Source organism: Falco rusticolus, chromosome 6, assembly GCF_015220075.1.
Source record: "Falco rusticolus isolate bFalRus1 chromosome 6, bFalRus1.pri, whole genome shotgun sequence".
NCBI classification, from domain to species: Eukaryota; Metazoa; Chordata; class Aves; order Falconiformes; family Falconidae; genus Falco; species Falco rusticolus.
The window spans coordinates 2,954,005-2,971,771 of record NC_051192.1 but is presented as its reverse complement, the minus strand read 5'-3'; the positions used below and the strand labels follow the sequence as shown (position 1 = coordinate 2,971,771).

Here is a 17,767-nt window from a genome sequence, read left to right as displayed (position 1 = left end):
AGAAAAGGAAGCCTCCAGACCCGCACCCTTTCCCATTGCAATGCTGGAGCTATAATCACCGATGCCAAAGCTGGTGATTCCCCTGAGACTGGCAAATGCTTTCACAAATATCTGCCAATTATCTGAACAGTCGCCAACAATGCCAGCCTCTGAACCATTGCTAATCACACCGCTGTCTTCTATGCAAAGCAACTTTTGAGTTTTGTCAGTAATTTTAACTGCCTGACCAGCTTCACCTGCAATTTGTGGTTGAGGCAGATGAGAAAAGACAGAAATTTTCATCTACATTTGCCGGGTGACATTCAAAGTTCAGCTAAAAAGCATTCTCACCTATCCTTTATTTCACAGTTTCTACGGAAAAGAGTTGGGCACAACCGCCGTACTTGCAATGAATATGATCTCAGCAGTGACCTGAACAAGGGAAAACAGACCTGGGGTGGGCAATATGCTCTTGCCTGTAGGACCACGCGGAGGCTGTCCCTCACACTCACCCCTCTGCAGTCCAGGTGGCTTTTCTGCACCTTCCAGGTAGCACATGAGCCTCATGCAAGAGCATGCAAGGAAAGGCTCAGGACAGCGGGTGCCGTACGCATCAGCTCAAAGATGACATGAGCTGTAAATAAGGAGGTTCAGATCTCAAAGCAGTCAACAAACACGGTGGAAAGCCCAGCCTTCCTGGGTGCTGCAGGGATCTGTGCAGGTTAGGGCTCTTTTGGGGCAAGTAGAACAGCTTGCGAGGAAGCCTCCAGCAGCGCATCCCTGGATGCACCTCCCTCAGCTCCCTTTCCCAGGGTTTACCCTGGAGAGCCATCCCTCATGATCCCAGATAAGGCACACTGACAAGGCGCTGAATGAAAGCCTGCACTGCCGCGGCCAGTAATCTGCCCCCCCACACCCCCCCCGCACCTGCAGACCCCCGGCACCAGCGAGCCAGCACCCCCGGGCTCTGCACGCACACCCTCCCAAGGAAGCGAGCCCCGAATTTAATGTGTCTGGGGCGCAGTGGGGTCATGGTGCACAGTCTGGAGATGGTTTTCAGGACAGCATCCAAAGTGGACTTCAATATGGGAAGAAGAGTTCGATATTCCACATAAAAATTATTAAACCTCTGCCTCTGCCTTGTCTGCTAGGGGGGATTGCTGCGAGTACAACTACAAGCCAAAGTGGACAAATGAGCCTTTTTGAGTGCGTATTACTGCGCTTACATGGACCAAACGTGGATCTTGTTAGTCTGGAGTGGAAATAGGTTTAACTCGGGTTTTACACCCCAAAGCAGACAAGGACGGTGCGTGGAGAGCAGTCCCACAGCCGCAGTGCCGGCTGCTGAAGGGCACAGCAATGCCAAGCCCTGGGTTGATTTGAGCGTGGCCATTCCTACCACACCAACTCAGCAGCAGGTTTCATTTCCAGGCTTCACTCACGGAGCCTCTCATCTCATGAAAGACCTCAATGCTCCTTAGCTGGAAGCTGAGCAAAGCGCTGCTACCAAGTCCCTCAAGCCCCGTTTTTCTCTCTAAGTCCCCAGCTCCCAGAGTCATGAGGAAACCTTCCACCCATCCCCCACACACACTGATGGAGCAAGGAACCTCCTGGCAGAGAAAGCTTCAAACCTGGCCTCCCGGGAGCAAGGCATGGGAACACGGGCACTGCCCCACCAACAGTAATGTCAAAAAAAATCATAATTTAAATATATATATATAGATGTATGTATGTATGTACACACATGTATCTTTTCCTATGAATGCCAAGCTTTTTAACATTTCAGAATAGAGGCGCTGCCTCTCCATGAGTAATATTTAAAAAAGTAATAATATGTACTTATATACACACATGTATCTTTTTCTATGAATGCCAAGCTTTTTAACATTTCAGAATACAGGCAATGCCTCTCCATGAGTAATATTTAAAAAAATAATAATATGTACGTATATACACACATATATCTTTTTCTATGAATGCCAAGCTTTTTAACATTTCAGAATACAGGCAATGCCCTTCCATAACTAATAAAATATATATATATATATATATACATACGCATATACACATATATATCTTTTCCTGCGGATGCCAAGCCTTTTAACATTTGAGATGACCAACACAGGTCAGCAAAGCCAACAAGTGCCATGAGATACTCCGGCCAGTGCATTCAGGAGCTGAAGAGAACCAGCCGCACCCACACACGCAACGCCCAGCCCGCTCCCCCAGCCTTCAGCAGTACAAAATGCTTTATTCTGCTCCTCCACACGGAGCAAACATTCCCTTCCTAAAGACAAGACAAGCTGTAGCACAGATTCACCCTTCCTTGCTCAAAGCGTGCGAGTCAGGCCACCAAGCTGAGCATCTGAGCAAGGCGATCGGTTGTCCCCGAGTCCCTCCACAGTCAATGGAGAGAAACAGAGACTCTCCAGGGGAAAACTGAGGATTGAGATGACTACAAGAATATGCACGATGTTAGTTTTGGATACTGCACAGAACAGTCAAAACTTACAAGCAGCGAGGCTGTGGCAAGGAACCTCTGGCTGAACATGCCCGTCTCTCTTCCTAAACAAGACCTGGACTTCAGGGCCTCTTCTAAAATTACTCAGGATGGAAAGGCTGAATTTAGCTCCCATCCATCACCTTATCATGAGGATACAACCTCACGCTTCCTGCCACTGAGGATCTGGGAAAATGCAAAATTCTACCTCTTATCATCAAATCAGAATTAATGTTTTCTTCCTATTTTGCCTTCCTTGGGCGGGGGGGGGATGTGGGGTGGGGGGGGTGTGGGTGGGGCGGGGAGGGGAGGAAAAAAAAAAAGCCCTCCTTGATAGCTAGGCTAAATTTATGTCTTACCAAACTGAATGTAAATGCGAGAAACAGGAAGCTTTTACTTGGAAACTGGAATTTCAAGCACTCAGTGGCAAACAATGAACCGGAGAGATAAAGATGCAATGGCCATGGCAGGGGACAGACCTGCCGAGCTTCCTGCCCACGCTGACTCGGTAGCATGTGTCCCACCGTGATACGGAGCGGCCACCCCGCTTGCTTTTATTTTGGTAATTGGTATTTGTTCCTGTGAAAACCCCTATAAAAACAAGTTGGAAGACGGGACAATAGTAGACCCGCCATCTCTTATAGCCAGATCTTTTACTTAACACTTTAGCAAAAGATGTAATCAGTGGATCTTTGTCCATTTATACAATTCTCTCTGCCACGACAGGGTTGTATTACACTCCCCAGCACCCGCCAGATCAGAGCATCCAGCCTTCCCCATCACTTCAAAAGATTGATCTGATTCTTGAAAGCACATTTGCTATTATCTACTCCAGTCCTTTGGAAATGACATTACACAGATACGGGGAGGCGGGGGGGGGGGGGGGGGGGCAGGCAAATATTGTCACTCTTTTATTATTCCTGCTGTTCCCTCGCTTGTAATATCTGAGAAGTTCCCAGGTCAATGGGATTACTTTATCTTCCTCCCCCTTCCTTTATCTCCTCCCTCACCCCACAGGTATCCGTGTCCAAATGGGACACTCCGGCAGGGGGTTTGCTTGACCTGGGTCACTCGAAGGTCAAGCTTTTCACCACTTGCTAATGCAGAGCTCCCCCCAGCCCTCCAGAGCTGCCCCCAGCCCTCTGCAGCCCGGGGGGCGCGGGGCACCCCCACCCCATGCACCCCTCTCCTGGCCGCGGGTGCAAATGCTGCTGGGGGAAGCTACAGAAGCAAAAGCCTCCCTGGGTGGAAGCTGGACCGTGTTTTGTGGTTTTAAATAAACAAAGCAAAAGGAGAAGCTCCTGAAAAATCAACTCAGCGGAGCGACTTCATTCCCGTACTAAACTTGAAGGATGGGAGGCTTAACTAGTTAGGAGCAACTCGGACTATATTTTTGCCTACCAGAACGAAGATCGATTTTTATTTAGATTGATTTTAAGATTTACATGCGAGAAATGGATACAATTGGATCAAATATATACTAAAACAAATTGTTGACTCCCATGAAAGCCAATAAACCCAAAACAAATTTCACAGATCTCATCTAGCAGCATTTGAGATTTGTTTTATTTCATTATTTCGTAGACATCTATGGAGCAGAAATTTGCTTAACTCTTTTCCACTTTTCTTTTACTGAAACAATAAGACTCTCCACAGAATATTTTCTACTTGAATATTATCACCAGGATAGCATATGGCAAACTAGCAGCAGGCAGTTTATCTTCATCCTCTTTGTAAGCTAAAATTAGCACAATGCTTTTGCAACAGTGTATGATGTATTCAGACCAGTACGATATACCTAATACAACTTCAGATCCATCCCTGGCTAACCTCCAATAGTCAAGTAAATTGATTGCTAATTTTAACTGGGTATTAATATGCTTAGTATCAAGTTGGCATTTATCAACTTGAGAGGCACTTTTAAGTTCAATACTGTGTTTCACCCACACCAACTGCAACAGTAAATAAAATTTGTGTATTTGCAACACATAGAATTTCAATTAATCTGTGTGAGGCAATTCTAATTTATATTAAAATACTGTATACAGAAAGCCATGCTGCAAAACTGCGTAATTGTGCATATCCTGCTTTTCAGCGATCTGATACAATTAATCGCGAAGAGCTGATACACCCACGTCATTACGTGCTCCCCTTGTGATGGCCGGCGCTCCCGCAGACCATTAGCTGGTTACTTTATCGGGATGAAATTCAACCAAGTCACCAACTTTCCTGGGACGAAATTAAACTAAGTCGCCAACTTCACTTGGCTCAAACTAAGTGACGGACCCTGCACCCCCTGCCGACGTGCTATGCCAGCCCCCTCTGCTCACCGCTCTGCTGTTCAACCTGGTGACTTACGGACACCTCAGGGATTTTTGTAGCTGGATTAACTACGTGGTGAGACACTAACCTTAGCACCGCTTGCTAATTGGTTTCGTGTAGCTGTAGCGCCAAGGAACTTCGCACAACGTTCTTTGTAAAGGAAATACCAAAGGTCCTGAAAAAGCCTTGTACTTCACAAGGGTGGCTGTTTTACCACCTTTCCTGCCAAGGTCACAGAATAAAAATGTATAGTAGTGGGAGGCAGTCACATCTAAGCATGTATATGAACGAACACACACACGAACTATAAATATTTGTACGCCGACATTCAAGTCAAGTGACAGAACAGCCCTCTGCTTTACCTACAGCCCATCGCAAAACTACAAGGTGGCACCCAGCCTGTACAACGGCTATACGGAATTAAAATCCCCACTACCCCACTACCCTTGCCAGCCTCACACAGGGTTTGCACGGGTTACTCCAGATACGGAAAAAAGGCAATGGACAGAATCCTGCGCCAAATCCTCTGTGAGGGCATCCTCGCTGTCACAGCCAGGGATGGGAGAGGATAAATAGGAGATGCTTTACTCAGTGGGGAAGGGAGGAGCACAGTAACCTTCCAACCTCACTTTGTCCCCTCTTTTCCACCCCTTGCCATCTGCCTGCATCTTATCCCCTACTCTGCAGCAAGAGGCTGCTACACCCTGACGTTACAGTGCCCTGAAAGAAACTTAAAACACAAGTTTAAACGCTTTACTTCAAGCAGTTCCGTTCATCCTGACTGTACGATCTCCTCCCCCTGCTTTAGGAAGGCAGGCAGTGCCGAAGGGCCTGTGCTATGTAACGGTGGAGTTTCTCCCCCCGTGCTGCACCAGGGAGGGAGGAGATCCTCTTGGCACAACAACGACAGCAACAAAAGGTTCTCCACCCCACCAGCCTTGCTTCCGTGACCTTCACTTGCTGACCAGAGGGAGCTAAGATATGCCTTCTTCGAAGTCCATCGGGACGCTACAGACTCCAGAATATATTTAGCATGCATCCATGTGACACGAACTGCTATTCAGAGCACCAGGGGAAGAATTACGAATCAGTCAGGTTACGTCTACCCCCTTTAGCTCTTTCCTGAGGATGTAACTGCTGCCTCCCCGCAGGTGTTCTCCCGCCCTTCTGCAAAAGATGAATTTACAGCCCTGAGAAGATAGACAGCATCAGGGTTGCAAGGTCCATCACTCTCTGGTGGCACAGGATCAGTCACAGAAAAACTAAGGACTTAGGACTTAAGTAGTTGAAAAGGCTGCCCCGGCTACACTTTTATTTATTTAGATGACATTTCTCCTTCCTGACACCTCCACGTTACACTTCTGCAAAGAGCAACCACAAAAACCTGCCTGCAAACTCTGTGCACGTGCATGTGCAAAACTCAAACATGAGATTTTCAACACTTGTGAGGAAGACAATAAGAGAAAATATATAAATAAATATAGATATAGGTGTCATCCATGGCCATTAGATGCCAGCAATACCACCCGGTGATAGGGAAGCTCCCAACCCACAGAGTGCCAGCAGGTGGCCCAGGGCCCTGGGGAGCTTGCCCCCATGGGACCCTGCTCCCATGGCATGGGTCCGGCCAGGCTCTCCCATGTCCCTCCCCACATCCCCAGCCCTCCCAGCACCAGGCTCGGCGTGCCGAACGCGAGGCGCGAAGGCTCCACGGAGCAGCCCCGAGCCAGGGAGGCAGCAGGTTTTACCAGCGACACCCTCATTCAAGCAGCGCCAGGCATTTGCTTAGTCACAGCCCTGCAATCCTCGGGGACAAGAGACCTGGGGCCTCTCCCTCTGGTATTTCACATGGCACCGACTAGTGGGTCACCAGGCCAGCGAGAAGCAGTCCCCAATGAATTATGCGGTGACAGGTGGCTCCACCACCACTAAAAGCTGCAGGGGCCACCCCAATCACCCAGAGAAGGTCCCCATCTCATTCATGAATTTAAAAACGAAGTAAAAAAAAATAAAAGCCCCTGTGCATCAATGTGCTTAGAAAAAAAACGATGTCAGCATCTCACAGCGTTGATCCTATTAATTAATCCTTTGAAGAATGCCCCCTCGCCCACAAATGTCCAATGTAATGCCGGCTTAATCTTACCTAAAAAAACCCATACAATGCAATAAGATTACTAGTCTGACTCTGCTAACTGTTGCAGCATTGCTTAATCCTGCATTTCGGTGCTTCAACAAGCTCCTACAATACTGTATGGAATTTATCAGAGCGGTTGCTGAGACAAGAAGGACTTATGTTTTTAAACAATGTTAATTCCACCGTCTTTTGCGCTCTTTCCGCGTCATGTTTATACAATGACTTGCAGCCTGGAAGGTCTCAAAGCCTATTGCCTGTTCCCATTCCCACCGAAATCTTCCTTTCAGCTTTCATATTGGAGCAGGATTAGAAATTAAGAAGAAATATAGATAAATACGTGTGTGTGTGTGTGTGTGTGTGTATATTTAAAAAAGGGGGGGTTATAGCAGCAAGATCTGCTGGGGCAGGAGGCTCATTCCTCCCATCCCCCAAATGCAGCTGGGCTGGCCAACATGAAACTGGCCCCCTCCTCCCAAAAAACTGCAAGGGAACCCATGAAGGACCCTTCCCGAAAAAAAGCAACCTGTGAAAGACCATCCCCTTGTCCCTGGCATCACTTTGCCTTCATCCCCAAGCTGCCCCCCCACCGGCACAGCCCCGCTCTGGCAACGCGCACCTGCAGCCAGGCATTTCCCAGCCTTCGCGGGTTACAGGCATATTAGACTTCCCACGGAATAGGAGAAGAAAGCTCTGCTCCCTCCCTGTAATTATCAAATCAGCCCGAAAATGAGGAAGAATTGAGAATCCTCATTACAGCACATCATAAAACACGGCGAGGTCTCGTGCTCGCTGTATGTTATGGGCGCAGTCTGCCAACAAAACTTTACAAAGAGCGCAGGAATTCATGTTTGCAGAGATATTAAAGTCATAAAAGGGAAAATTTGTATTTTATTTTCCCACAGCCTAAATGAAGGTGAACCAAGCAAATTTGGCAAAGAGCGCTAGTCAGATGCCATTTCCCACAGCAGCGTGGTATTTTCCTCTGGGAATAAAACATTTTCCTTCAACTACTGTTTATAACTCTTATCAGTTCAACAGCAATAGAGCCATCAAGTCCAATATCTTGTGGAAAAAAGTCAAGGTCAACAAGTACTTGCATTTTCGTTTATCTTTAGCTGCAATTGCTACTGACATTCAATTGGGTAATAAACATGAGGACTGTCAAATGCTCTCAGCAAACAGGTGATCCAAAAGCTATCAGAGAGAAAGAGGCTACCGCCAGGTAATCAAACAATTCTGTTGCAACAATTATGATTTGAGTGCATTCGTTTACAGAAGCAATCACCTGTCAAATTTGGATGAATAGCATCAAACCATTCCCACCACTGGGGTAATAAGGGCAAGAAAACACAAACTATGTCTACTTTCTTCCCAACAAAAGCATGCCAGCATTAGAAAGAGCCATAAAAAAAAAAAAAAAAAAGGATAAATAAAAAATCCAGTATCTTATTTCCTGAATTGAATTTTAAAAAATTATTTTAACATAAAACCTAGAAGAGATCGCTCCGAGTAGCTTGATCTCATGTCAGTCTCTCCCAGGAGCAATACTGGGTGTTTAGGAAAACCATATAGAACAGGGGGGTGGCACAGAAGCGGCCGGGCCACAGCTCTGACAATCAGCACTCGGGCAGTTTCCTGAGCCAGCGGCTGCATCTGCACCAGGACTTTTAATAGCTACAGAAGGACCTATTTTTCTGCGAACTGGTCTAATCTCTTTTTGTCCCCTCCACAGCACACTGTAGCAATGAATTTAACCCAAAACGAAAAACGTTTTTGTTCATTTTAAACCTGCTAACATTCTGGAAAACTTCTGTGCCACGAACACCCACCCCTAGTTCTTGCACTGTGGGATGAGAATCCACCTCCTCCATACGCAAGCCATTATTTTAAAGACTTGTCTTCCAATGTTAGTCATCTTTCTTTTTTTTTTTCCCCTCCCAGCATTTCACGTGAGAGGCAGGAACACAGTTTACGCCAAGCAGCCCGACGGCACACCCTGTTGCATCGCTAACCCAGAAACACTGCGTGCTTACAGGTTTATCCTCATCGCCATACAAAAAGTTTCTCAAAAGCGGAGGCCACCTCAGGAACGCGACTTTCCTTTCTAAACCTCCAATTTAAAGAGGTTAACCAGGCCCGTCTGAAAGCCACACTCTGTCTGCAACAGATATCAGGAGACTCGGCTGAAGCCACCAAGACTTGGAGGGGCAAAGGGGCATAGGGGCTGGTGCCTTCAAGATGAAAAACATAGGGACCATATGGAAAGCTCATTCAATGAGCCCCCACACCTCAAAGGAGCACACCCAGGATGTGTGTGTGTGTGTGTGTGTGAGAAACCCACCAGAATTAAGCAACAATTTCTCTAAATCAAATCCCATCAGTGATCTTCAAAACACAAGGCTCGGGTACTGCTAAAAAGGAGCATCTCGCACACCAAAACCCCCAAACGTATTTCTACAACTACTTGCCACCAAACCTCTCTCCGCTCCATCCAAGGAGGAATGCAAGATGCCCTTCAGCCCTGCACCTGAGTTTTTAGGTAACAGCCCAAGGGGCAATTTAACAATGTGGTATTTTCCACTGCTGTTCCTCAGCATATCCAAGATCTTGTTCTCAGGAAGACACCCGGGGCTGTGCAGACACACTTTGGGGGCTGCAAAAACCCTGCACAGCTCAGGTCAGGGCCAGGGCCACCTCCTGATGTACACGTCTATGTATACATAGACGTGCACACAGCCACACAGATGTTTAATGGGCTAGACATTTTTTAAGTTTAGAAAAACTTGCCAAGAAAAAGAAAAAGAAAAAAAAAAAAAAAAAAAAAAAAAAATCCAGCCCATGAAATTTGCTGCTTGATTACAGGCGGGCCAAGAAGTCAGGAATATTTGTATTTCCATAGCCACTTTAACGGTAAACAGTTCCCGAAGTCTTTTTCTCTCCTTTGGCTCTGCCAACGATGGCAATAGCTTCAGCCTGCAGGATCTGCCTCCTGACGTGATCGCCTCCCTGCTCCCCTCCCAGCTGGAAGCTTCTCCTAAGCAAAGACTGAAAGTCGCATTAAACCGTGCTGAAATGGTTGTGCTGGTTTGGAGCTGCTTATTATCTCTGGGGGCTGACCTGAAAAACAAGTCGGTGCTTAGACGGAGAAATTCAGGGTTTCCCTGAGAGGCAAATGGGAGGAAGGCAGGTTTTTTTATGAGGAAAATAATTTGTTTATGACTATGTTACCCACAATTTAGGCAAAACAAGCAGCATTTATAAGTATTTAAGCTAGCTTTGCCAAAGTGAAAAGAAAAACGCCTGTTAATAACAGACGTTCGGAACTAATGTGAACGATTAAAATAAATCCTGACACCAGGAATAGATTGATACTCGAATCATGACAGACACCCACTTCCAAGCGAGGACTCTCTCCCATGCACCATACTGGAAGCGTAACCCTGCCTAGCTGAGGCACGGAGCCTTAATGCTGCTGAAATCTAACTTTAACAGCTGAATCAGGCTGATGAGACTCAAAAAAAAAAAAAAAAAACCACCAAAAAACCCACCCCAAACCATAAGGAGGAAAAAAACAGTTTCACGCCCTCCGGCTTTAGAGCAGAATGATAAATTGACATCGTGTTGTTATGAGCATAATCCTCAACTCCTCAATCACTGTTAAAAAATAAAACATGATTCTGGGGAGATAAAAATAATTAATGCTGGTGCTGCTGCTGAAGAATATGCACCTACACGAAGAGTTTCAGATAAATATGGGGTTGTTTTAAATCTTGTATCTCATGTCAAAGGAAGAGGGCACAGGTGCTCACGCTGATTTAAAGCAGACCGAGCGCTGCCCACTTGATGGAAAAGCAAGAAAAGGAAAGGGGATGGCAGAGCCTCGGCAAGAAAACTGATACCGCTCCGTTTCCAAACAAGCCTATTACGCTTAATTCGGGATTCACAATACATAAAGCGCCAGAAAAAATACCAGGAGCAGCCCCTGTTGACTAATGCCCTGTCTTTTCTAATCGAGGGTCACATCCAGTCTAACCGATCGCATGATAATGGCATCAGAAAAGGTCAATCAAAGACAAGCCAGAGCTTCCACTGCCTGGCTGACCTTCGGAGCTTGTGACAAATTGCTATCAGTCAATGTCAACTAATGACAGCGGCTCTTTGGCTAATCAATTGTTCTAAAAATGATCAAGAAAACTACTCGCAGGACAGCTCATTTTCACATCAATGCCTGTGAAGTATGAAAAGCTCATTTTTTTTTGAGTTTTTAATAAGCTCATAAGTAAAGCAGTTACTTGGTAACAGGGGTCACCTTAGTGAAAAGACAGAACCTTTGTCTGCCTTTTACATAGTCTTTTATTACCATATTATAGTAAAAATATGCCATGCCATTACTATGCTAGAGGGCTACATAATAAAGTAGGCAATACTTCATACTTTTTTTTTCTTTTCTTTCCTTTTTTTTTTTTTTTTTTTTTGAGATAAATACTTCTGTGGTTTAGGGGCCTGTGTTTGGGTGTAAATAATTGTCAATATACTTGCCACGTGTTTCAATGCAAAGCAACACCACTGGCATGCAGGTGACGTGCCCGCTCATTACTCACCCCAACTGCACGTGACCCAGCCGGCAGCCAAAGCCACGCTGCAAAACCCAGCAGCACTGCCGGGGAGCTAAGGTCTAACAGCAGCTATTTTGTTCCTAAACCCAGCCACTCCATCCGAGCCCAACCTGTTCTGACTATTTCCAACAGAATTCCCACTCAGTCAGAAAACCGCACACTCCGAAAGCCCCAAAGCCCTGCGAAAGCAAACAGAGGTTTCCGTCCTGGAAGGATTCTGCGTGTAAAAGCAAACGTGGAAATGCACGCAGGCTCGGGCTGTGGGACATAGACCACAGTTCTCCCCGTATAGCAACAGGGTGGCTGCAGACCGGAGATCTGTCCATGCCTTCACCACACCTGCCTCCTCCAGCATCATCTTCAGCCACATCCCAAAGCCTCAGAGCCAGGCCATGTGCAAATCTGCACTCACGGAGGAAATATTACCAAAATGACAAATCCACACTGGTCAAAGGCTTGGGGAGTGCAGGCACGGTTCTGACTTGCTTTGTCACAGGGCAAGCGGCAGGTGAGGCATCCCCAACGCGAGGCATCACGCCGCCGAGCCTCTGGAGGAGATGCTGCGTTGAGAGGGAACGAGGAGCCCTCGTTCCAGCCCGGCACTGCTTTCCACCTGGGTTTACCTCTTCCCTGGGCTGACTCCCACCCCCAGCACCTGCACTGCCGGGAACGATTTATCCCAAGGGGAACAGCCCATGCCAACCCAACCGCCCCCAAAGCAATCCCGCACCTCCCCACGGAGAAGGTGGGCAGGCTGGGGGGGAAGCGCCAAACACGAAACATTAAAACTTTTGTTTTTATCGGAGAAACGGCAAAGTGACAGCAGTTTCAGGTTACACCCTAAACCTGCCTTGCCATGGTAGTTTTTCAAATTAAAATCTCTTCCCTCAGCCGCTCTCGAGCCGTCCATAGGCAAGAAAGAAAGGAGGCAGGGCAACACTTAAGCTCAGCCATAATTGGAAGTATGTGAAAAATGAAGTGTCAGTTCGGTCAATAAAGGGCAGAGGTGAAGGGGAACTGCAGCCCAAACTCGGTGCGAAATGTGCTCATTAAGACACCCAATCCGCGGGCCCCTGCCCACCTACCCCATTAGTCACCGGCCATCTGACCGCTGCAAATGCCTCGCCTCCCCACTCTTATTACTTTTCTGCTCCCATGTTAAAAAAAAAAAAAAAAAAAAAAAAAGAAGCAGCGAGCCGGTATATAAATCCTTGCTCAGTCATCTGGAACATAATGTGGCCCTTCTCTCCCCCTCCACCCGGCTCTGCCGCCTGCCTTCGCTGCCTCCAAACAGCCGCCTTGAGATTCCCAGCAATAATAAACGCGATTGCCTTTTTGCCTATAGGTTGCCCAAACTCCTACAAAAGCCTGGAAAAAAAAAAAAACAAACCCAAAAAACGCCCCACAATTGCAGCCACTGATACGTTTTTATAAAGAAATATCACCTCTTTCTACTCCCGGCTTGAAAGAGCAACAATTATTTGGAGGTTAAAAAAATGTTTTGAACCCAGGCCGAGGCACGCACACAAAAAATGGGAAAGAAACGATACACACAAATGGGAGACGCTGATGGATTATTCCTCTTTTTCTTTTAAGCCGTGTAGGAGAGCTAAACATGGGAATTAAAAAGCCTCACTCTGGATTAAAAGTGACTGTACCAGGGCTTTGTTCGGCATCCTCCTGACCTGACTATTTGAAAAACAAACGAAATGGATCTGTTAATACCCCAAACAGGGATCTTTTAAAGTTAAAATATGCAGTAAGAGCAAACAGGGCTGCCGTGAGCTCAGCATCACCTGCCTGTACCTGGGAACTTGCTTCTCTTTTGTTTCCCGATAGAATTTAGCAAGTTATTTCTCCACTGTGTAACTTCAGATCTCTTGGCACCATTTGGAGACAGACCTCCAAAGGCCCTTCACGATTAAGTTGAGAGCAATGGGAAAAGAGCCCATGAAACTTTTCCATAATATTATTCTGCATTCCTGTGCTATAACTATCCCCTACAATGACACAATGCCGCGCCTTTATAAGAGGTTGTGTCAACGTGCTCTGCAATAACATATCCCGCTGTTCAGTGGCACGAGACCCCAGAACAGCTCCCTAGCAGTTAAATATGGATTTCTACAATAGATCGAAGCAGCTGGGAGTCATTATTAAGTAAATAAATTTACATGTTAAAAAAAGGTTTGCAGGAAAGAGCGTCTCTCTCCTGTGTTCAAAGGTAATAATTAGATGTGTGCTGTCCATCGGGACAGAAATAGGTTAAAAATGCACTTTGTGAGGATTATCGATGAATCTGGTAAAGAAGAAAAATTTCCCAAAAGTCCCAAAATAGACCTTAAAATATTCTGGCTTAAGGACCAAGGGAGAAAACTCTTGTTAAGGGCCTTAAGCTTTTCCAGCCCGTGTGCCCCTCTGAAAGTGCAAAGCTCACACTCGCATCCTCCTGATACCTTCAGCCAGGTTGGAAACGTGGCCCAGGCGGCGCTTTTACCTCCCCCGACAAGGGAAGCAGGTTGTGGGAACAACCTAAAAATAGACAGTTTTTAGAGGGTTATATTTCTGGTGATTAGATTTGTTGTTGTTGTTTCGTTGTTTCTTTTTTTTTTTTTTTTTTTTTTTTTTTTTTAAACGGCAAAGGCGCTCTTGACAGATGGAACCAAAAGGAACTTTTACAAACTCCTAAAAATAGGGAAGCCCATAATATACTGAATATATGTCACGCAACACATGCATCTCGAGTTAACTCCTGTGCTCGCAAGCACGAACACCCGGGTCCCCAGCCTTTCGCATGCAGGGCCATGCCGGTGACTTCTGCTGCCAGGAGAAGCACCCAGCAGCGGTGAATAAGCCAGTTTAACCACAGCGTTGCCACTCCTCACATCAGGCTGTAAAAGAAAAGCCTCCAGATCACGGTGTTTTGAACATTAATGTAGCTGGGGAGAGTTGGGGCATTGGCCGTCTTTTTTTCCTCTTCCCTTTCAGTCACTCAGTATCATGGGTTTTTCGACTTTCCCCCCCCCACAGGAAGACTAAACCCACACTTTTTATACACAAGGTGAATATGCAGGCGTGGATGTGCTTACACAAATGAGATACCCCCATGATCTCAACCTTCAGAGGACTCTGAGCAAACAAGACGTAAAGATCGACGAGACCACCGCTACCCCTCCCATAGCCCCATTCCGCAAAAAAAAGCCATTTCCATAGGTGGCCAGAAGCCTGAAGGCCAGTCTCAGTAACAGGTTGCCCCTGGACAGTGTCTCCTTTCCAAAACTCCTTTTCCAAACTTGGCCTGAGAGCTCCAGTTAGCAAATTCCCACTCTTTTTCACTCTTTCCTAAAGTTTTAATGCAGCAAGCCTTCATCACGAAATGCATCTAGCAAGTGCTGGCAGCAATTCCAGCCTCTGGGACTTGGGTAAAAGATTCCGAATCAGCTAAAGTGTCGCTGACAAGTCTTCCTGTGGACATTTAATAGGATTCAAGCTCTAAAGTCACTTTAGAAAACCCTTCCTGACCTAGGCTACAGCATGCACCTTGCTAGGAACCAACCAGGATGGCAATGATAAAACATCAGGTACGACTGGCGCTCCAGACTAACGAAATGCCACATTTAGGAAGAAAACGAAGCCTGACAAATCTTTACAAGTACACCAGGAAGCGAGGAGCTCGATTTCCAAAGGGCCCATGAGGTTTAGGAGCATGCTGACCAGCCTCCGCGCAGCTGCTTTGTCCACGCACATACACACCCAAACGCGCGCAACCGTCTGATAAAAGCACGGCCCTATCCGAGCACAAAAACCCCCTCCGAACACCGCGGTTTGGTTTAACCTATTTCTGTGGCAGCTTTTTCACCCTTACAAAACCCGTGGATTGCAAGCTTGCTCCAAAATCAAGGGGCTCTAATGAACACGTTGACACCACTTCAACTACCGCATTGTGAACAGCACCGCTAGAATATGTACGTATACATACTTGAAAGAAAAAAGGCCCCCTGAATTTATGTTGCATATCATTTTCCAGTAAAAGTCAGAGGTCAGAAGGTTACCAGTTTCTGCCTCAGCTCTGCAACAGTTTACTATTCCAGGCCCCATTTTTACTAGGCTATACTTGCGATGAAGTCAGCAACTTTTCTTTAAACAATAAAGTGTCTCAAATACTTAAAATTCTATAAAGAGATGTTATTCACCACGTACGTTAGGTCCATGCGTATAAAAAATTAAAATATACTGGTTTAGTTTAAAATCTAATCTTGTTAAATGCAGACTTTGCAATGCTAATCAGTACTGTTCAACCTTTTTTTGGAAACACAATTCCTTTGTTGTCTAACAGCACTTGAATGAAACATGATCATAAAACCAGATTTAAAAGTATATACCTATTGTGAGTTCAGAGTCAACTTCAATAAAGCACTCTCTTTTATATTCAGATTAAGGATCCTTTTTAAATTTTAATTGCATTAAATTAACACTAAATCCACTGCAGTTGGTCTCTTCAGAAAAAAGTGTGAAGCATTTAAGCAGCTTCTCAGAAAAACCCAGAATTTCAGCTTTTTAGACCTCGGAGCTTCTGAGACAGCACTAATGACTTGTAGTATGTCCCACCGCAGTTGCACCAAGCTGGTTTCATACCCATCCTGCTAAATCAGTTACTCTGGCCTGGCACTCGAACAAAACATTTTTGCATTCAAGTAAATTGGAACTGAGTAAAAAAAAGTAAAGAAAAGCACTGCTCAGGATTTCGTAAACTGGGCCAGCTAACAGCTCGTCCTTATACGCAGCAAAGTTTCAATGGCATCTTTGAAACACTAGCATGCATTTCTGCAATTTTAATTACATTTGCCCTTGCAAGATTTCATCTTTTAACCCATTTGAATGAAGGGGAAAAAAACCCCAACCTTCTTATTGCTTACTTTTATTAAGCATACTGCAAATTTGGTACATATGTTGCTCTAACATGTGCCTGCTGGCAGGGTCGAAGAAAGAAAGATGCCAACCCTTTTACTAGGAGGAGGTGGAAAAAAAAGTGTTAAAAAAAAAAAAGGAAGAGAGACCTGTCTCAGCACAAACCCCCTCGTACCCGAGCGCATGTCAACATCGGAAAGAGAGGAACTGGTCCCCGAGTGCATCGGTGCCCGCTCGCCAGCTAGGAAAGCATGAGGGCTCTGTCCCTACCTTGCTCACTGCTGTTGTCCCCGCTGTGCGATGTGTGTCCCCCGCTGGAGGGCCCGGGGGTTCCCCCGGAGCGCGTTGACGCCGTGTCATCGTGGTCTCTGTTCCAGGAGGGCTGTGGGGCCAAAAAAGCCAATAGTTAAAAGCTGCGATGGGGAAGAAGCGCCTGGCTGGCATGCTCCTGGCGGAGCAGTACCCAGACCCACGGGAAAGGCTGGCAGAGACACCCCCCACATCACTCCTTCTTTCCAGATAGCCGGATCGCCGCTCCCCAGCAAAACCAATATACTCTGGAATATGTTTACCATCTAAATAATCCCAAGCTTTATTACCACAGAAAACAGAAACATTCCCGGCAAGGCGAGGGGGAGCAGGAGGAGAGCCAGGGAGCGAATCGCTGGCACTGGGCTCCAGCTATATTTTTAGCATCCGCAAACCCTCTGGCATCACAGCCTGCTAACTCGGCAAAGGCAGAATGAGAGCGGTGGTCGAGAGCAGCGCCACTTATATAGGCCTCCCATCCCTCGTACGAGGCCAACGTGGAAGAGCTTAAAGACTTTGCTGGCAATTAGGCCTGGGTCCATAATAGCCAGGATGTGTCAGCTGTTTGCCGGATGGTATATGGCAAATGGACCAGGCATGGGGACAAAAAAGAAATGAGAATAACAATGGCTTCACATAGGCTGTGTACACTCAGCCCCATGCGGAGCCTCCTTGTACGACTGAACAGAAAACAGATGTTGCTTCTTATCACTGGGTGCATTTGAAAGTAACATTCAGATAGGAAAAATTGGCTGTAAATTAAATTCTTAGGGAAAACAATTGTGGCAACACTCCTCCCAAGTCTCCCTTTATCACCAGAGAAGATTTTAATTAGCTTTTAGTACTAGCTTTTAAAAACATCACAGAGACTCGCTGGTCATCCTGCACGGCCTTCTGTGCATAATTGAATAGTTTCTTCTTTACCATGAAGCAATATCGCCCACTGGAAATTACTGCCGAAAAGAAAACCCTTGTGTTTACAACGCACACACGTAAGTCTAT

General features: G+C 46.2%; 1 protein-coding gene across 5 annotated transcripts in view; it reads right to left on the bottom strand.

Annotated features, from left to right (window-relative positions):
• Positions 1-17,767, bottom strand: part of MEIS1 (Meis homeobox 1) — a 110,252-nt gene that overhangs the window by 65,443 nt on the left and 27,042 nt on the right. For all 5 annotated transcript variants that reach the window (XM_037392058.1, XM_037392055.1, XM_037392056.1 and 2 more), the window contains one exon: positions 16,727-16,838. In XM_037392058.1, coding sequence (XP_037247955.1) covers positions 16,727-16,838 — 112 coding nt within the window. The remainder of the gene's footprint in view (positions 1-16,726; positions 16,839-17,767) is intronic.